The sequence below is a fragment of the Chiloscyllium plagiosum genome, chromosome 22 (genome assembly GCF_004010195.1).
Source record: "Chiloscyllium plagiosum isolate BGI_BamShark_2017 chromosome 22, ASM401019v2, whole genome shotgun sequence".
NCBI lineage: Eukaryota > Metazoa > Chordata > Chondrichthyes > Orectolobiformes > Hemiscylliidae > Chiloscyllium > Chiloscyllium plagiosum.
The window spans coordinates 52330790-52352658 of NC_057731.1; the positions used below are offsets into that span (position 1 = coordinate 52330790).

The following is a 21869-nucleotide window of genomic DNA, read 5'->3' on the forward strand; positions in this document are numbered from 1 at the left end:
TGGTTCAAATCCTGCCACGGTAGAATTTGAATTAAAATTTTTAAAAATTCTTGTATTAAGAGGCCAATGATGACCATAAATCCTTCGCCAATTGTTGGAAAAACCGATCTAGAGGTTCACTAATGTCCTTTAGGGAAAGAAACTGCCATCCTTACCTGGTCTGGCCTACATGTGACTCTACAGCAATGTGTTTGATTCTTAAGTGCCCTCTGGGCAATTAGGGAGAGCCATTGACACCCTGTGCCATATTGTGGCCTCTTCCCTATTTTGCTATTAAGATTCAATCGATACTGAATTAGAATTAGAATCCCTACAGTATGGTAACAGGCTCTTCGGCCCAACATGTCCACACCGTCCCTCTGAACAGTAACCCACCCAGACCCATCTCCCTATTTTACATTTGCCCCTGACTAATGCACCTAACCTACACAATCCCTTTTGAGCAATTTAGCTTAACCAACTGCACATCTTTGGACTGGAGCTCCATGTTGTGAAAGTACGGAAAAGTGTGAGGTGATTCACTTTGGAAGGAATAACAGGAATACAGATTACTGGGCTAATGGTAAGATTCTTGGTCGTGTAGATGAGTAGAGAGATCTCGGTGTCCAGGTATGTAGATCCCTGAAAGTTCACACCCAGGTTGATATGGTTGTTAAGAAGACAGACAGTGTGTTGGCTTTTATAAGTAGAGGAATTGAGTTTCAGAGCCCTGAGGTCATGTTGCAGCTGTACAAAACTCTGGTACGACCGCACTTGGAGTATTGCAGACAGTTCTGGTTGCCGCATTATAGGAAGGATGTGGAAGCATTGGAAAGGGTGCAGAGGAGATTTACTAGGATGTTGCCTGGTATGGAGGGAAGATCTTATGAGGAAAGGCTGAGGGACTTGAGGCTGTTTTAATTAGAAAGAAGCATGTTAGGAGGTGACTTAATAGAGACATACAAGATAATCAGAGGATTAGATAGGGTGGACAGTGAGAGCCTTTTTCTTCGGATGGTGATGGCTAGCACGAGGGGACATAGCTTTAAATTGAGGGGTGATAGATATAGGACAGATGTCAGAGGTAGGTTCTTTACTCAGAGTGGTAAGGGCGTGGAATGCCTTGCCTGCAACAGTAGTAGACTCGCCAGCTTTAAGGGCATTTAATGGTCATTAGATAAACATATGGATGATAATGGAATAGTGTAGGATAGATGGGCTTCAGATTGGTTTCACAGGTTAGCGCAATATTGAGGGCTGAAGGGCATATACTGCACTGTAATGTTCAATGTTCCTGATGGTGCAGAAGTGCTGAGTCCTGTAATAATCCTTTTTTTTAAATCCTCCCACTAACTGCTTCCCTGTCCAAAGTCTTCTCTGTAAGTGAGAGATGTTAATAAGACATAAGATCAGTTCTGACCAGGTTTTTGAAAAAAAAGATTATAACAACACAGTTTAAGGTTCTGTCATGAGAAAATGCTGGAAAATTGCCAAAATCCTAAATCCCAATCTTGAACCCAGCATTTTGCACTTTCATGAGATGTGACTTGGGGCAGTAGTCTTTCACGTATATGATTGCAGTGGCAGCTGGTCATTTAAACGGTCAGATGCTCCCACTCAAATTAATCCCTTGTGTCTGTGAAAAAGATTTCCAGGGATGTTGCCATGGTTGGAGGATTTGAGCTATAGAGAGAGGTTGAATAGGCTAGGGCTGTTTTCCCTGAAGTGTCGGAGGCTGAGGGGTTACCTTATAGAGCTTTATAAAATCATGAGGGGCATGGATAAGAAAAATAACCAAGGTCTTTTCCCTGGTGTAGTGGAGTCCAGAACTAGAGGGCATAGGTTTAGGGTAAGATATAAAAGAGACCTAAGGGGCAATTTTTCACACTTAGGGTGGTATGTGTATGGAATGAGCTGCCAGAGGGAGTGGTAGAGGCTAGTAAAACTGCAAAACTGCATCTGGATGGGGAGATGAGTAGGAAGGGTTCGGAGGGATATGGGCTGGGTGCTGTCAGATGGGACTAGATTGGGTTGGGACAAGTTGGACTGAAGGGTCTGCTTCTGTGCTGTACACCTCTGACTGTAATTAGACCAAGTGAGAGTAGGACTCCATGTTGGGGCGAAGATTAGACGAATGTCTTTTATTTTATCCTCCGTGCATTTCTTTTGCATAGCCAAGGTACTTATCTTTTTGGAGAGCCTGTGGATATGGTCCTAAAGCACTTTGAGGGTAGGGAGTCAGGGATCTTTTGAGTTTTAGATTCTTGGATCCATTGGAGGGTGGAGAATCAGATCCTTTGATGGGCTATCCCTTGGGATTGTTTGTTGTGGAAAAGATTGTATGTCAAAGGTGCATAAACCCCTCCGAACTATCCAACCTGCTAAGACTTGTCAAGGATATGAAGAACTATCGAGAAACGTTGATCTGTAAAGAACTGTGAAGAAATGACAAGACAATTTGAGCAGGTCCAAATTGGTCAATAGCTGTCAAAATGTGTTTTTATGAACTTAAATGCTTTTCTCAACAGAGCGTAGTCTGCAATATAGAACTTTATTTTTTCATCTTGTCTGTTTGTGTGCTTTTGTTGAGTTAGCATGGTAGATGAAGGGGAAAATATTAGTGGGTGGAAATAGGTATTAAGTTTGCATAGGGTTATGAGAGGCCATGGGATGTGCAGAGAGACATATGGTTTATGAGGGGCCAAGAGGGATTGTTAGAGGGCTATAGGGAATGGGACATGGGGTGTGTTTAGGGTGGAGTGAGGAACTGGCCGAATGTTTTTAATTTTATTCTTTTACGTGGACTTTGGGACATGAGTGCTGAAGCACCAAGGTGTATTTTCCACCCAAGGAGCTGTTGGATACCCTTTGCTGTTCTTGATTCCCTTGCCTGAATCTCAAACAAACACTGGAAATGGGAAGTGCAAGAGGCAACTTTGGAAGGGTGTGTTTGCAGAGCCAGGAATGCTCTCCCCTCTGCACATCCTATCCAAGAAATATTGGGGCCATGATATCTGAATCTCCAAATTGTACTTTGGTTTTGAATTTCTCTATTCTGGAGCAGCATACCAGCATCTAGTAAGAGCAAGTTAAGATTAATTAATGAACTTTATTAGAATTGTCTACCTCCATCTATTCTTAATGTACCTGAATGTCTGACATATCTCTATCCAATTTGGGAGTTGTTTTGAACTAATTTGCACAGGATAATGAGGATGTTGAATTTTCTGTTCCAAAAGATTAATAAGAATCGAAGACATTTCTAGAAATAGGCTATAAAATATACATTAATTGCTATCAGTTTCAGGATTCTGATCACCTTAGTCGGCCATTTGATAAATAGATTTTTGTTTTAAAGCAGTGGTTCACAGTACAAATCTTCTACATTAGTTGATATAAGAGATAGATAAGTTCTTGATTGCCAAGGGGATCAAAGGTTACAGGGAAGAAATGGGAAAATTGGGATTGAAAAACCTATCAGAGTGTAGTCCTGGAAAAGCACAGCAGGTCAGGCAGCATCCGAGGAACAGGAGAGTCGATGTTTTGGGCGTAAGCCCTTTCCTGATGAAGGACTTATGCCCGAAATGTTGATTTTCCTGCTCCTCGTATGCTGCCTGACCTGCTGTGCTTTTCCAGCACCACACTCCCGACTCTAATCTCCAGCATCTGCAGTCATCACTTTCTCCTCCTTGAAAAACCTGTCAGCCATGATTGAATAATGGAACATACTCGATGGGCTGAATGGCCTAATTTCTGCTCCTATGTCTTATAGTCTTTATATTTAAAAAGAAAACAGCAATCAAAATACTTTATAAGCCATCATTTGGCTAGTGTCCCAGTATGACTTAGGAAACAATGTATCCGAACTATAGGTTTTAATATTGAGATCCACTGTTTGGAGTTGAATTTCCTCTGTCAGTTTAGTTTCCTATTTTTAGTGCATTGATTAATGTATTTGTGTTAAATCCTTTTGGTGCTATTTTAGTGCAGGTGTTAACCTGTGCTAATTAGTGTGCTAAAAGTAGCAGAGAAAGTAAATTAAATTGCACAATGTGCTACTCTCATCACATTACACTATCACAACCAATGCCAGTAATCAAACTATAACCATCAGTGCTTCTCTATGGCATTATACAGTACAAACTGTTCGCTGCACGTGTTGTTGTGGAATCTTATTGAATCAGTGAGTTATTACCTGTATTGCAGAGCACTAATGTTTCAGTTAAAATTTCCTGTAATTCCTGCAAAGAAATATATAACTGGGTTTTCACGGATTTTGGGGAGATTCTGTGGACCTTTGAAAAAGGTAACCAAGACTTGATTTTCACAACCCCAAATTCCATCAAGCCAGAGTATGTGTACGGACTGATACAGATTGCCAGCCCACAATCTGCAGTCATAAACTTACCAGGTCTTCTGTGAAGATAGACATCTTCTAGTCACCTGCAAATTTCCATGGAATCTGGTCAGCTTCTGGTCTGTGGCCCCTTAGAGGTGACTTGGACTTTTTCTGGATGAGACAATCTTTTGAAAGGTGAGTTAACAAGGTCTTACCCATGCCAATCAATGACCCTCCCACCTCCCCAGACCAATAGCCTGTTACACTTCCCATGTCACGCTGTGCCGCTATACCTAACTCCCAGTCCGTCATGCAAAACTAAACCCCACCCACCATGCCAACATCACTACCGCACATGGCTTCTCATAGCCTCTATGCCAGTGTATGGAATTTTCATGCCCAAGCATTCAGAATTATGCTGTGCAGAACCAGTGAACTTTTTTAACAATATCATGTAAGTGCAACTGTATCAGCAGATTAACACATGCTTAGGGTCTCTCTGAAGTCTCTGCATTTGATACTATAAAGATCTGCTTAATTGCTTTTACTACTGACCTTTAACAATGTCAGTTTTTGTTTTGAAAATTATGCATAAATGACCTTTCTTAAAGCTTTTTCACACATGAAGTTGTTACTACAGGGGTTCACTGGTTGTTTGCAGTTTGTATACTGTGTGAATGGGCACGTAGGTGCCAAAAGTTGCCATAGAGAGGATGAAAAGCTGGTTGAATGGGGAGGTTTGATTCGGGAGCAGAGGGGCAAAGCTGAGTTTGTGTGTGTGTGTGTGGTGGCAGGCCTTTTAAACAACATGGTTCAGCATTTCTCAAATCTCTTTCCCAAGTACCAGAACACAACCTTCCCCCCAGTCATACATGCACACAAACACACTCGCACGCACACACCACCTAGAGTCACAGAGATGTCCATTTCGACCAGATATGCTAATCTAATCTAGTCCCATTTGCCAGCACTTGGCCCATGTCCCTCTAAAATCTTGTGACGTGCACAACAGCATCTGTGTTTTTGACAGAGGTTCAGCAGTCTTTAATGTTAGGGTGTGAGACTTTCATACAATGCCCATTTGAACTGTAGACAAATGCCAAGCAGTACGTTCCTAGACTTAGATACTTTAAAGTTGTGCTGTGTTTTGAACAAACTTGTGAAGCATCTTGATACCACTTGATGCACCTTTGCCATCTGAGGTGCTACTTTAAGTGCATCATGCAAGAAATGAACTGTACAACATGTAAATAGTTTGGTTAAATGTGATTTTTGCTGTATAGTATTGGTCTGAATAAATCTAATATCTTCATAATAAAATGGTAATCTGAAAATTATTAAAATGCAGGGTACCATGTTAGCCAAGCTTTCTTTCACAGCAGCTTCCAAACCGACAGCCTATATCACTGAGAAGAACAAGGGCAGGTATATGGGAACATCACCACCATCAAGTTCTATTCACAATAACCTGCCATCTAAGCTTGGAAATTTATTGCAATTCCTTCACTGTCTATGGGTCAAAACGCTAACAGTGCTGTGGAAACACCTTTGCCATCTGGACTGCCACAGTTCAAGATCGTGGTTCACCGGTGTCCACTGCTGCAAAACTATGAATGTTTGCTTTGCAAGCCACACCCATATCTTGTGAATGAATAAATAAGAACAAAACTATGATCAAATTACAGGTGGTAAATTGGCAAATCCCCTAATGTATGCATGTTTAGTGAAAATAATTGATGCTTGTGAGAGCACAGATTTACAAGCTGATTTCTGTGAGGGAATTAGATCATCCAATACCATTCTGTCTGTAATAAATCAGGAGCCCAGATTTTTTATTCTCTATTTGTAAAATCACATGCATTTTTTCCATTCAGTAACAAGAAATTTAAAAAAATCTGCAGTGGAGACACTATTTTTCATTAAGAAGCTGACACTGTCTCTTAGAGGCTAGGCTGGAGTCACTGGGATGTTGTCAATAATTGCAGGAGGTCCCTGAGGACATGCCTGTTGATGCAGGACCCCTGCACACAGAAGATCTGCAAATTGAAATGTTTAGATGCTCATATTCATATGTTTTTACACTTTCATTCTAGGGCTCTGGTGTCGTCAAAGCTGGTTTTGCAGGTGATCAGATTCCAAAGTATTGCTTCCCTAATTAGTAAGTACTGATCTATTATAAAATATATACTTTAAAAAATTGTATCCTGACACAGGAATATTGCACAATATAAAGTAGCAATTCTACACAAACTACGTCTTCATATTCTGATCTCCATTTGTGATGTCAAATCTGGAATCACTTGATTCTCAAACAGCTGAATGTTAAGCTTTATGAGATTGTGTAGCAATAACATTGTTACTATATCACATGCAAAAAGAATTCACGTTAAAAGTTATCTTTATGATCTTTGATTTTATATTATATGTTTGGGAAATGTTCGTGTTAAAATGTAATTCATTGTTTCTTGTTTTGTAGGAAAATACTGCTACAGCTGAAGTTCACACTATTAATGATACTCACCTCAGAACTCCCACAGTGACTCAGTTTGCCAAAATGCCATTCTGTCAGTGCCTCTGTATCAAAAAAAGGGAAAGGATTAGTTATGGTCCCTGCTCCTGCCAGTTAGCCATTCAACCCTTCTCAAACTTAATGTTAAATTGCCTAGCAACTAATTGTTCTGAGTGACATCTGAGGAAAAGCCACTTGATTGGGATATTGCAGTTAGTCTTATGTTTGATTCTTTCTGCAGCCAATAGTGAGGGAAAGCAGATTAAACTTGGTGAGTTGACTGGAGAATTAATCTCACTGCTTGTAAAATTCAGTTTATTGGATGCTGAGCTACCAAAATCACAGTAGTTGAAATTACCCAGGTATTGCACATAGAAGTGTTAAGTATTTCCATAGTACCTGCAGATTTGTCCAACATTTGAGAAGTCAGCTCATTTCAACAAGATATGGAAAAATGAATGCTTAGTTACAGGATGAGTCTCTGATAAGAAGTTCCCGAACTTCAATATTACCAAAGTATGGTCTTGGTTTTCTGCTGTTGAACGAATATTCCAACAATCAACATGATATTAATTAGAATAATAGGCTTTTGAATACATTTCAGTATTCATCATAGAGTTACAGATAGAAGTAAAATACAATAGGTCAGGTCTCATGTCAGCCTTCCCTATTCTACAGTATTTTGGATGGATTTGGCATCCATTTGATATTCAAAGTAATCCTGAGCACAGAGTGAGTGTGGATAAATAGTGTTATATTGGGCAGTTAAGTGCCAGTTTTCAATCACGGACAACCTAATCCATAGTCTGGATCATGGTCATTGTTTTCCTGGTGCCTATCAAGAGATGACCATACAGTACTTACAAAACTTAGTGAAGATTTGTCAGATTGACATTTAACTGTTTTCTCAATATCTTGCCTAGTTTGAATTTATGGCTTAACTTTAGAAACAACTTTGTTTTGGATTGAAGAGTGAATTTGTGTCTGTAGAGGATAAGAAGTTGTGCATTTGGCAATCTGGATGTCAGAACTTTGATATTAATAAACTGGGAGTCCCTGTGCTAGTCTTTGTCAGTAGGGGTATACCATTAATAATATGTTTATCTTTAACTTGCCCTGTGTACACATTAACAGACAATATGAACTTGTACACTCCAAGTGTCTACTGGACTCTAGGAGGGAATATTTGTGATGATTTGTTTTACAATCCATCAGGCATAGCAGCTCCTGTGAACTCCCATGCATCACTTTTCTTCTGGAACAAAGAGGAAGTATGCGCTATCTTACAGAATTTAGTCGGTATAAAAAGTGGATGCAGTCCTCACCAGCCTGTTCATTAATGATAATACAGCACTGCTCGAGCCTATCCAATTAGTTCCTTTCCCTGTTACCCTCCAAATATTTCCCCTTCAGGCTCTTTTGAGAATTACTTATAAATCTGCTTTCAACAAAATTTCTGCTACATACATTTCAGAGTGCAGCATTTTAGAGTCATAAAGATATATAGCACAGAAACAGACCCTTCAATCCAATTCGTTTATGCACACCAAATATCCTAAATTAATCTAGTCCCATTTGACAGCATTTGGCCCGTAGGACTCTGAATTCTTCCTATTCATATACCCATCCAAATGACTTTTAAATGTTGTAATTGTACCAGCCTCTGGCAACTCATTCCATACACGCACCAATCTCTTCGTGAAAAAGTTGCCCCTTAGGTCCCTTTTAACTGTTTTCCCTCTTACCTTAAACCTATTCCCTCTCGTTTTGGACCCCTCAATCCTGGGGAAAATACCTTGACTCTTCACCCTATCCATGCTCCTCATGATTTTATAAACCTCTATAAGGTCACCCCTCAGCCTCCGATGCTCCAGGGAAAATAGCTCCAGCCTATTCATCCTCCCCCTATAGCTCAAACCTCCAACCCTGGCAACCTCCTTGTAAATCTTTTCTGCATCCTTTCAAGTTTCACAACATCCTTCCAAAAGCAGGGAGATCAGGATTGAACACGGTATTCCAAAAGTGGCCTAACCAATGTCCTGTACAGCTGCAACAGCAGGAAAATCAGAATTAAACATTGTCATGATTGCCAGAGGTCTAATTCAGGTTAAGGGGGATAGGCAGCTCAGTAAGTTAAGGGCAGCCTCCAATACCACCCAGGGGCTAGTAAACAATCAGCTGAATTTGCTGCAGTAATATATTTTTCCTCACCTAGATTCTGGTTTATTTGTCTTTACCTTGAATCTATGTTCTCTGGGAGATATGGCATGGCAAAGAATTCCACTCAGCGTATATGAACTATCAGCAAAATTGTAATAATAAGAATGACAGGACAGGATGAATCTGTTTTCTCTAGAGTGGAAAACGCTAAGCAGTGATCAAATAGTGTTTAAAGTTATGAAGTAATTGGTAGAAGAAATGTAAGTAAGGTATCTCCACTTTATGAGAAGGCAACTCTAGCCAGGGGCAGCACGGTGGCTCAGTGGTTAGCACTGCTGCCTCACAGTGCCAGGGACCTGGGTTCGATTCCTGCCTTGGGCGACTGTGTGTGGAGTTTGCACGTTCTCCCCGTGTTCGCGTGGGTCCTCAGGTTTCCTCCCACAATCCAAAGATGGGGAGGTCAGGTGGATTGGCCATGCTAAATTGCCCATAGTGTTAGGTGCATTAGTCAGGGGTAAATATATGGGTCAGGTGGGTTACTGTTTGGAGGGTCGGTGTGGACTTGTTGGGCCGAAAGGCCTGTTTCCATACTGCAGGGAATCTAATCTCAAAATCTGTTGCATAGCATTCCATCCCTCTGAGACTGAACCAGCCTGTTTGCAACTTCAGTATCACATTTGACTCTGAGATGAGGTATCAAATAGGCAGCTGGTCCTTCACTAGGGGCAAGACAAAAGTGAGTACTGCAGATGTTGAAGATTAGAGTCAAGATTAGAATAGTGCTGGAAAAGTACAGCAGGTCAGGCAGCATCCAAGGAGCAGGAAAATCGATGTTTTGGGCAAAAGCCCTTCATCAGGAATCAGCCCTTCTCTAGAAACACCTGTTTCCACTTCTATAACACTGCTTACCTCAAATGTTTCTATTCTGAACCCTTCAACCATGCCTTTGTTGCCACCAGATTTGACTATTCTAATGTAATTCTGGGTTGCATCTCACTTTGTAATTCTAACTGTAACTACAATTGTAAACTGTAATTGGAGGTTTTTCAAAATTCTCCTGCTTGTCTCTTAACTTGCACGGAACCTTGTTCATTTGTTATCCCTGAGCTCACTGACTGCACTGCATCCAGAGTAAACAAAGTCTTGGTTTTAACATTCTCATTCTTGCCCTCATGCCTCACCATCTCCTGATCTCTGTAATCTGTTCATCCTACAACCCTCTGAGATATTGACACTCCTTTTAATTCTGACTGTTGACCATTCCCAAATTTAATTGCTGTACTATCAGTGGCTGTGCCTTCAGCTTCCGAGACCTCAGGCTCTGCATCTTCTCCCTAAAGCTCTCCATCTATCCACCCCATTTTTCTCCTTTAAGATACTCCTTAAAATGTACTTATTTAACCAAGCATTTTGTCATGTCCTGACATGACTCAGTGACATCATTGTTTTATAATGCCTTGTGAAGCACCTTGAGATATTTTCACAGGTTAAAAGCGCTATTTTAAAAAAAGGAATTGTTATTGTGCTGATCTGTCTTATGTTTTACTGTTACACAATGAATGTAAAAAATAAAAACTTTTCAATCCAAGTGATTCCAAAATATTTGTTTCAGTGTGGGAAGGCCTAAGCATGTACGTGTTATGGCTGGTGCTCTGGAGGGAGATATTTTCATTGGACCAAAAGCTGAGGTAATATTATGTTTGATTGGCTCAGAAAATGTATTGCCCACTACAGTTTTGATTTATTGTTCTGCTTTCTGATGTGCGCTCTCTGTGTCAAGGAACACTTTACCTTGTTGGCCCAAAGAGTTTATGCCAGCTCTCCAAATGATCATCTCTCTGAATGCTATTCTCCTGCCTTTTCCCCGATTACCTTGCATGTTGTTCATTTTCAGTAGATGTTAGGATGATCCCCAAGGATACAAAGGGAGCAAACATAACCCCGCTGTTCACAAAAGGAGGAAGGAGAAAATGGGGAAGTTTACGCCAATAAGTCTGACATCAGTAGTAAGGCAATGATAAAATGAATTGTTTGTGAGAAGTGATAACAGGACACTTAAGAATAGGAAATGAAAGAACAAAGAAAACAGATTTTTGGAATTAAATTCATGTTTGGCAAATTTTCTTTTAAGGTGGTAATTAAGACAATAGATGAGGAAGAACTAGTGGATGTGGTGCATTGCATTTTCCAAAAGCATTTGATAAGGTACAACATAAAAAAGTTATTGCACACATTTAGGACTCATGTGACTTAGGTAATATATCACAGATTAAGAATTGGTTAACAGGCAGAAAATAAAGTAGGAAGAAAGGGGTCATTTTTGGGGTGCCAGGCTGCGAAATGAGTTTAGCATTCAGAGGGACCTAGCGTCTTTCTACATCTCAGTTGACATACAGGTATAGCAAGCATTTCAGAAAGCAAAGGCTTGTTAGCCTTCATTAGGAAGGAATTGAGGTTATGGGAACAAAGTGGGTAATTGGGATTAGGATCACTACTTACGTGAAGCATCCTGGAATGGTTATATTGTACACGGAGGCCATTCGTCTGTCATACTAGCACTGACATTTCAAAGGAGCTGTTCACCTAATTGTATGTCTCCCCCGCCCCCATACACACACACACACCACCACAGCCCAGAACATTTTAAACGTCAGCGTGCTTGAGCTGGGTCAAATGATCTGCTTCCACAAAATACTGTATAGCCTAAACATAAGCTGAAGCTCTCTAATATAATATTAGGTCTAAAGATCATATCTGTATTTTATGACGTGAGCTCAGCATGTTTACAGAATAACAAAATAATATGTGGAGAATTAAAAGTGTATAATTTCAATGAAGGGATTAGTTGAAACAACAAAACATGAAAGCAAAACTTGAGAAACTTGAAAAAACAATTTAGGATGGTGACAAACTGGAACATCAGTAATCTATATTTGTGGAATTACTACATCTTTCTGCTAATCGGTTTTTTCAAATTTTGATGGCAAGAGTATTTGAGTGACATTTTACTGCAATAAGTCTGTGTTTTGATTGATTAGGAGCATAGGGGCCTGTTAACTATCAGGTATCCAATGGAACATGGAATTGTAAAAGACTGGAATGATATGGAACGGATCTGGCAGTATGTGTATTCCAAAGACCAACTCCAAACTTTCTCTGAAGAGGTGAGGTGAATGCTTCAGTGTAAAACGTTTGGACTCTTGACAAGATTGTACTATTACTATTTTTATTCTTATACCCTTGCTCCTTGTTATAACCAGATTTGCGATCCATAGATCCGTGTACTTGTGAGAGTGGTTCCAGATCCATTTTTTCCCTCCTCGTTGACAGGTCCTGACCGAAGTGGTAGATAGGGAATTTCTATTATAGTGCTGTCCACTGTTTTCTATGGTCTGTGCCCCAATCTCCCACAGATAACAAGGAATTTGTGCATATACTTCATTAAAATTAAACGGAAAGTACGTTCACACACTATGCGAGCGGTAAACATCGTAAAGCAATACAAATGAAACTAGTGTCTGAGATCTTAACTTGCAGTATTTCTGACACAAAGTATAAATACAGTATGTCCAACTCCATGCAATCTATTCTTATTTAATTTTCTTTCGTTTTGAAAGTGCTTTGGAGCATTGTACATTGAAGGGTCATGATTTGCTTTTATTCAGAAATGTGGGTGCTAGGTGAATAGAATCATGTATAGCTTTAAATTTATGTATTTATTTATATATTGTGTATGTTATGAAGGGCTACATTGTTTTAGTTTAATTTAGATTAGTTCTGTGAATGGTCCAAGGCTTCTCATGTTTGTTAATCCATGCATTTTCAATTAGGGTTTACAGCCTTCGAGTAGATCTTGAGGTGAACAGTTCTCCGCATTAGAAAGAAGGGTAGAAGAGAGGAATAAAACTTGTTGCCCAGAATCAAGGTGTCTTCAAGGTCAGTCAGTGTTTGCAGATTCAATCAGAGGGAAAAGTAGCTGTTAGTTTAGTCCCCAGGAATAGTCAGGTATTGGAAAAGATTCCTCAGTTGCTTAGAAGAAAACTCCAGACCAGAAAACTGTTGGAAGCGGAGGGTATGGAAAACCCATCTATATTATTCCCTGAAAATATGTAGAAATTAGTAAGAAACCAATTACAACTGTGCCAAGTGAACAAGGAAGTTTAAAGTAGAGACAGGAAATCCTTCGCTGAGGTTTTAGTGTGTGTAAGGTTATTGTTGAGAATAAGAGCACTGAATTTTTGTTTCTGATATTTGTACTAAAACAATTTCAAATAGTTCTTAGAGTGTAAAATGGTTTATGTTTTTCCTCTAATGTGTAATATAGTTTGATGTTCTTTTGTTAAAAGTACATGAGCAGCCTCTCGTGAATATGTTCAGTGACTGACCACCACAATAAACAAATAACAACAATAAAATGTCTGGTCTGTCAAACCAGGTTTTACTTCAGGATCCTGATTTTCCGTATTACCATAAGTTGGGTGTCATAACAATATAAATACAAACACTTGTTTTCTTCTCGGCTTATCTTTTTGTGTTATTAAACATGGCATGGCAAAATATTTATTTCCTCATTTTCTCACTTTGTTGTCCTGAAGGAATTAACTTCTTGCTAGGAAGTGGTGCCATGAGCACTTTGACACCTAACCCAAGTGGCCATGCTTAATATATTAGCCTAAACAATCACTGTTGGCAGGGTTTTCAATTTTGTATGCATCAAAGGCAAGTCCTTGTCTCAACTGAACACAGTTTAAAAAGCAGTTGGGTTTGGTGTCTTCTCTAGCTTCTGATTCTTTTTAGGTAAAGGAATGTCAGCCCCTTCATCTTTTTATTATCCCAATCTGTTGCTAATGCTCCTTGCATCCTTGCTTACTTTCTTTCAGTCACACTCAAACCACCTTTATGTCCTTTTACCTGCACCCTCCCTCCCAGTGCTTACACTTGCACAACCAAGTGAACCATCTGGAGCCTGCTGATGAATGTCAGAACTCAGTTCCTGCTCGTTTTGGGAAAAAAAGAATGAGCGAGCATAGATTTAAAGTGATGTGTACATGAAGCATGGATGATGTGAGAAAAACCTTTTTTGCACAGCAAGTAGATAGGGTATGCAATCCACTGCCTGAAAATGTTGTGGAGACACATTCAACTGAGGCATTCAAGAGGGCATTGGCTGATTATTTGAATAGAATTGGTGTGAAGGGAAAAGACAGGAGATTCTGTGTCCTCCATCTGGTTCCTTATCAAAATATTCCACCCAAAAACCAGAAGCTAGCAATTTAAAGAATAGAAACTACATCTCTGCTAATGTACAGCTGCAGGTTTTAGCTGCAGGATGCCTCGATTTTAGCTTTCAAAATTTGTTTTGCATGCAAATATATTACAACTAGAATCATAGGATGGTTTCAGCACAGAAAGAGGTCACGGCCTGTCTTGTCTGTGCAGGCTCTCTGCAAGGACAACTTGGATAGTCCCATTCCTCCACCCATTCCCATTGTTACGTAAATAATTATCCAGTAATTCTCTTTAGGTAATTATCCAATTCCTTTTGAATCTGCTTTCACAATTGGACTATCCATTCCAAAGTTTACCTACAGACTATTAAAAATTTATGCTTATGTAGTTTCTTTATATTTTTGCTGTTCTCCTTTTAATCCTGTGTCCTCCGATTCTTGATCCTACTACTAACAGGAAAGGTCTCTGTAATAAAAGCAAAATACTGCGGATGCCGAAAATCTGAAATAAAGGTAGAAAGTGCTGGAGAAACTCAGTAGACCTGGCAGCATCTGTGGAGAGAGGAACAGAGTTAACATTTTGAGTCCAAAATGACTCCTCTTCATAGAGTCGTACAACGCAGAAACAGAGCCTTCGGTCCAACCAGTCTATGCTGCACATAATCCCAAACTAAACTAGTCCCACCTGCCTCTGCCTAGCCCATATCCCTCCAAACCTTTCCTATTCATGCATCTATCCAAATATCTTTTAAATGTTGTATCTGTATTCACATCAACCACTTTCTCAGGAAGTTCATTCCTTAGGCGAACCACCCTCTGTGTAAAAGATTTTATAAATCTCTGTCCTCTCACCTTAAAAATGTGCCCCTAGTCTTGAAATCTTCCATCCTATGGAAAAGACAACTACCATAAACTCTATCTATACCTCTCATTATTTTATAAACTTCTATCAGATCACACCTTAACCTCCTACGCTGCAGTGAAAAAGACCCAGCCAATCCAGCCTTTCTTTATAACTCAAACCTTCAGTACCTGGAAATATTAGAACAGTTTGAAGAATTACCTATGTTTCTCTCTCTACAGGTCCCCTGCCAAACCTGCTGAGTTTCTGTAGCACTTCCTGTTTTTATTTCAGATTTCCAGCATCTGCAATACTTTTGCTTTTATTCATCATACCAGAGCAATTGTCTTATATCTTGTCTGCATCCTGTCCAATACCTTCACATCCTTACTAAAGTGTAGAGCACAGAATTGGACATAGCACTTCATTGAACTAAATGTAGTGATTTGTGAAAGTTCATCATAACTTCCTTACCTTTGCATATAGAAAGCGCAGAATCTTGTATTTCTTATTAGATACTTCTTTCACTTGCATGCCACCCTCAATAATCTGTGTGCATATAATTGTATCATTTACATTACTTAGTTTGTCGTGCCAAAATGTATCTTTTCACGTTTCTCTGCATTAAACATCAACTGCTATTCCACCAGCTTATCCATATCCTCATAAAGTCAATTGTTATAGTTGTCTCACTTCTTCTAACTTTTTTGACATCTGTATATTTTAGAGTTATGCCCTACACACCCAAATCTAAGCTCATTAGTGTGGAGTTTATTAGTCTCTCAGTAGTATATCAAGAAAAGCATGTAGTACCAACTTCACCATATTCCTTTTTCCAATCCAAAAAACAAATGTTGGATAGTATAACAGCAGCCAAAACTCAATAAAGAATGTTTTTTGATTGGAAATCCTGCAACTAGTCTGTTCACAGGAATAAATCCTGGTTGAACATTGATGTAGAACAATGGTTTCACAAAACATTCAACATGACATTTTTTTTTCTCTCAAGGACAAATGGTGGCCTGGCCAGTGACACCCATATTCCATGAATAAATAAATTTTAAAAAAAAATGAATGTTAACTAATCTTCCACTTTTAATAATTGGCTATAATGGAATGTTATTTTGTAGTGGTAATCATTCACTGTTCTGTCAAACCTGTTCTGAAGCGTGTACTATTAATAACCACTGAAAAGTATCCTCCCACCTGCAGTATAATTTTCTGCTTGGCAGTTTTTGTTAACCAAAATGCCTGTTCAGTCACATCTTTGTTTGCTTTGTATAATTGTTCAATGTCTTCAAAAGCTACATGGTCAGCATGATTTCTCTTGCCCTACAAGCTATGACACATGAATTATATTTCGCCGGTAAGAATACCATGAGTCATTTGAAGTTAGCCCTTTTTCCAATTGAAGAAAAAATTGTCTTTAAAGCAAAAATTAGATTACACAGATCTTGTTGAAAATTCTTGCAATTTTTAAAATCAAATCATCAGTCAACATTGTTTTAGCAGTTCGAATCATGCTATGTTTGTAGAGTATGTGAGAAGCGAATTTGTTAATTTAAAGGACAATGACATGTACTTTATCTTCTCTCTTTCACAGCATCCTGTACTGCTCACAGAAGCTCCCTTGAATCCAAGGAAAAATCGTGAACGTGCTGCTGAGGTTTTCTTTGAGACTTTCAATGTCCCTGCTCTGTTCATCTCAATGCAGGCAGTACTTAGTCTGTTAGTATTTCATATTCAGAAAATGCACAAATCATTAAAGTGCAACTTTTTCTGTTCTGTTCTACCACCAAGACAAAGGAGTTTTTCTAGTGTCTGTGCAGAGACTTCTGTCTCCCATTGTTTTTATCTGTCTTTTTTAAATAAGATGTGAGCTTCTGAAATATTCCTGTAAAAAATAAACAGGCTTTAGCTTACCTGAGAGGGCCTGTACCCCGTAGTTATTAAGAATGATTGATGGTTAATTTGATTCTTCTGACAGTTACAACCAGGGATCCCCCATGTCTTTAAGATGCCTGCTAATACTTTAAGAGAAACCTAATCTGATTTGGCTCACAGTGATTGTATTTCTCTCCGTATTTTATATCTTGCCACTTTTTTCTCCACTACTGTCCTGAACGCATTGCTCACTGTTGGGTGAATATTGGCCAGTCTCAGGTACTCATTCAAGCGGCGATTTTTATTTGTGAGTCTTGATAAGAATTTGGGCAGTGACACTATTTGAATTCAAAACTTTGCCTCAGAGCCATTCAAGCAGAGCTTGCTGAATTATTGTCAGAGGCAAATTTTGATTACGTTTTTTTCTCTTTTTTTTTTCTAACCAATGGTATCATCCCTTTTGCAACTTCACCTGAGATCAACTGACTCAACACAGATGGAAATTGACCTGGGGTCCCTTCTGGTTGTATACTGCGAGTTTTTTTCTTGACTGAACAACATTGTATATGTCTTGGTTTAAGTTAGTCTGCATTTAAGCTTTAACTTGACAGATGGACTGTTACATTTCCAGGTTACCAGGAAGACCACTTCAAAATTGAGCAAAGAGTGACTTGTATTGTTCAGATAAACTATTTGTCAAGCTCAACTGATTTTCTTTTTATATTGTAGTGCAAAGGTATTTGAGTATCTGATATTAGAGAATACGAAAGTACAACCTGTGCTCACAGTCCTTACACAATTGTCATGACAAGTTAGGGGTAAAGGAAGAAGCCTGATTTGATCTCGTCCTTCCAAGATACCAGATTGTATCATTCCTTTGAGCTTCTGTCATCTATGAGAGGATGACGTACCTGCACTTGCACTCTGAATTGTCAACTAGATTACATATTGAAGCACTGCACAGGCAGTGGTGCGCTTAACTGAACCAAGCTGCTATCCATCTGTACTGGGTCTTTCCTCATTTTGGTCAGACGAGTGCCACCAAGAAACAGGAAGACTCCCCATTAGGATGAAAATCTGGGGCAAACAAATACAGTGTCAATGTGAAGAAGAACATTTTAATGCAGTCAGTGGTTATAATCTGGAACCAACTGCGATGTGGATGGTGGAAGTAAAGGTGATCAATGATTTTGAAAGGAAATTGGATGGATACCTGGCAATAAATTTGCAGGGCTGTGGGGATAAAGAAAGGAAATGGGACTAACTGGATCGTTTTTGCAAGGTTTCTGAAGGTTTGTAGCTCAGGTTGAGGTTTAGGATGTAGGTTTGCTCGCTGAGCTGCAGGTTTGATATCCAGACGTTTCATTACCTGGCTAGGTAACATCATCAGTGGCGACCTCCGAGTGAAGCGAAGCTGTTGTCTCCTGCTTTCTATTTATATGTTTGTCCTGGATGGGGTTCCTGGGTTTGTGGTGATGTCATTTCTGTTCGTTTTCTGAGGGGTTGATAGATGGTATCTAGATCTAGATCCCTCATAGCCCTACCCATGGATGAAAAAAAACCCACCATTTCGAGTGGGACAACACATCTATCCTGGGACAGGCTAAGCAAAGACATGCCAGAGAATTCCTAGAGGCCTGGCACTCCAACCACACCGCCATAAACAAACACATAGATCTAGATACCATCTATCAACCCCTCAGAAAATGAACAGGAAATGACATCACCACAAACCCAGGAACCCCATCCAGGACAAACATATAAATAGAAAGCAGGAGACAATAGCTTTGCTTCACTTGGAGGTCACCACTGATGATGTTACCTAGCCAGGTAATGAAACGTCTGGATATCAAACCTACAGATCAGCGAGCAAACCTACACACTAACTGGATTGTTGTGCAAAGATCCAGTATGGACTCTATGGGCTAAATGGCCTCTATCTGTATCATGCTGATTATGAAATGACAGCCCATGTTTCCAATTGTCTCTGAGTATTGAACCAAGAGAGAATTGAGTAGAAGGATCCTCGTTCTACTCTGATTATGTTTGTTGAAGGACCTAAAAAGATTTTATTTAATATCAAGATTTGTAAGAGCAAATGTGTTACAGCACATATGAATTGGTAATTATCTTTTGATTATTTGAATATTGACACAAGGTTTACTTTCCAATGGTTTCCTTTTCTCTGTTTTTCTGAAGGTATGCCACAGGTAGGACTACAGGTGTTGTGTTAGATTCAGGAGACGGAGTCACTCATGCTGTACCTATCTACGAAGGGTTTGCTATGCCACATTCCATCATGAGGATTGACATTGCGGGACGTGACGTCTCTCGCTATTTACGTCTGTTTCTTAGAAAGGAAGGATATGATTTTCATACATCATCAGAATTTGAGATTGTGAAAACAATCAAAGAGGTAGAATCTATTATAAATAAATTCATACAGTTTTACTGCTAATTTGTTTGGAGGAAATATGTTCTCATTTTGTAGTTTAAAATGCGAATGTCTGTTTAATTTACCTTAATCACTGCAAGGATTATTTTCACTGTAAAGATTAAGTATGTATTATCATGTCTGGCAGCATCCGAGGAGCAGGAAAATTGACGTTTCGGGCAAAAGCTCTTCATCAGGAATGGAGGCAGGAGCCTCCAGGGTGGAGAGATAAATGGGACAGAGTGGGGCTAGGGAGAAGGTAGCAAAGAGTAGACTCACTGAGATTCTTGTGGAGAGAGGAGGAGAACTTCTTCAAGGTAGGCATCCTTGCAAGAGGTTTCACAGTAAGGCTAAAATCAACTAGGCAAAAGTGAGGACTGTAGATGCTGGAAACCAGAGTCTGGTTTCCAGCATCTGCAGTCCTCACTTTTGCCTAGCTGATTTTAACCTTACTGCGAATCCTCTTGCAAGGATGCCTACCTTGAAGAAGTTCTCCTTCTCTCTCCACAAGAATCTCAGTGAGTCTACTCTTTGCTACTTCTCCCCAGCCCCACCCCCTCCCATGTATCTCTCCACCCTGGAGGTTGCTGCCTCCATTTCTGGTGAAGGGCTTTTGCCCGAAACGTCGATTTTCCTGTTCCTCGGATGCTGCCTGATCTGCTGTGCTTTTCAAGCACCACTCTAATCTAGACTCTGGTTTCCAGCATCTGTAGTCCTCACTTTTTGCCTATGTATTATCATGTGGCATGTGAGAAATAAGAAGTTCTGTCCAGCATTTTCTTAGAAGATGGTAGATAGGTCTTGCTGTCAGGGTTGATTGCAGATCCAGATCCTACAGGGACACCCACCAGGACTGCATAGTAATCTTCCTAGAAACAGCCTAATTGGGTCCAAAGCCAAGTTAAGGACTACAGGCTGGCCATATCACACTGTCAACCCAAACAGAGGCCTGGCTATTGTGCTGCTTTAGCAGCTGGCAGAGATAGCCGAGAATGCAGGAGACTAAGATTTTGAGGTACCGTTGCAGAAACAGTTTATTTTTCTGCAAGGACCTGGCTGGCAGGTAATAGTAATTGGAAGGTACAACCTCTCACCTCAAATGCACTGGCCTGGGAAGGTCTCTTAAAGATAGAGGCCTCCCCATGTAGTCTGGGCTGCTGTACCACTGGCAAAGTGCCAGCAGCCTCTCAACACGTCTGCTTGGATGTCTTTCCTGGGATTAATTGTATTAATTAGCTGCTCTCCAATGGATGGAAAAGCACTATACTTGCTCAATAGTCAACTACACCCTTAGCTATCCTGTTGCAGCCCTGGTCATTTTACTCATCCTCTCAATACTCAGAGTCAGCTGCTTGGGGTGGAGTTTGCTGATGAAATTTCACCTTTATGATGTAGAACTCTGCACAGTCTTAAGGGGTATGGCAGCATTGCATATATTACTAGACTAGCGATCTAGAGGCCTGGACTAATTGATCCAATGATATGAGTTCATGTTCCACCACAGACAGAAGATGGACAGAAATCATGGGCTTTCATGGTATTTCTGGGCCAAAGCCTGGAATGGAACACAGAGACCCTGCCCCTCACCTGAGCTCAGTAAGCTCCTTAGAGCTTGGGGCCCTGATGTACTCTACACTCCTGGCTTCTGACCATGGTAACTGTGAAATTTAAATTCAGTTAATAAAATATATCTGGAATCAAAAGATAGTGTCATAAATCTGCTGGATTGTCATAATACTCCTGTTTCTTTCTTGATCTGGATTGTATATGACTCAAAGATCCACAGCACTGAGGCTGACTATTAATAGTCAGAAATGGCCTACCAAGCCACTCTGTTGCATGGAGACCACCAATAAATGCTGAATTTGACTGAATAAAAAAATATGAATTCTTGGTTAAAAGGTAGTGAGACAGTGACAGTCCAGGAAGTGTTTTAAGTTCACCATTGACTGTTTATTTGACAGTCTTGAATTCAATTATCACGTTAGAGAATATCTCACTGTAACTGTCCTCCTATTTTTAAACAAAAGTTTAAAATTTTTATTTACTTTTTAATATGCATTTAGCCTTTCTGGGAAAGCACCTGGCAATTTGTCTTTGTGTTTCATAGCGTGCCTGTTACCTGTCAATTAATCCACAAAAAGATGAAACTCTGGAGACCGAGAAAGCTCAGTACATCCTGCCTGATGGAAGCACAATTGAAGTAAGGGACCACTCTGAATTTGTTACTACTGCTGCATGTTCAAGTTAAATCAGAACACATGGACAAGGATAGAAAAATACTTTTTTTTTTGTTATTGATTTGTTGTCACGTACTGAGATACAGTGAAAACTGTTGTTTTGCTAGCCCAATGGGAAGGTCATACCATACAAAGTGCATCAAGGTAGCAGAACAGAGTGCAAAGTACAGTGGTACAGCCACAGGGAAGTTATGGAGAGAGAGATATCGACATTAACGTTTGAGAGATCCGTTCAAAAGTCTGACCAAAGTGGGG

The 21869-nt window shown here is 39.8% G+C and overlaps 1 protein-coding gene across 1 annotated transcript in view; it reads left to right on the top strand.

Moving 5' to 3' along the window:
• Window positions 1-21869, top strand: part of LOC122561343 (alpha-centractin) — a 57487-nt gene that overhangs the window by 15539 nt on the left and 20079 nt on the right. The window contains exons 2-7 of the mRNA XM_043713063.1: window positions 6412-6476; window positions 10600-10675; window positions 12026-12151; window positions 16660-16784; window positions 19140-19356; window positions 21485-21577. Coding sequence (XP_043568998.1) covers window positions 6412-6476; window positions 10600-10675; window positions 12026-12151; window positions 16660-16784; window positions 19140-19356; window positions 21485-21577 — 702 coding nt within the window. The remainder of the gene's footprint in view (window positions 1-6411; window positions 6477-10599; window positions 10676-12025; window positions 12152-16659; window positions 16785-19139; window positions 19357-21484; window positions 21578-21869) is intronic.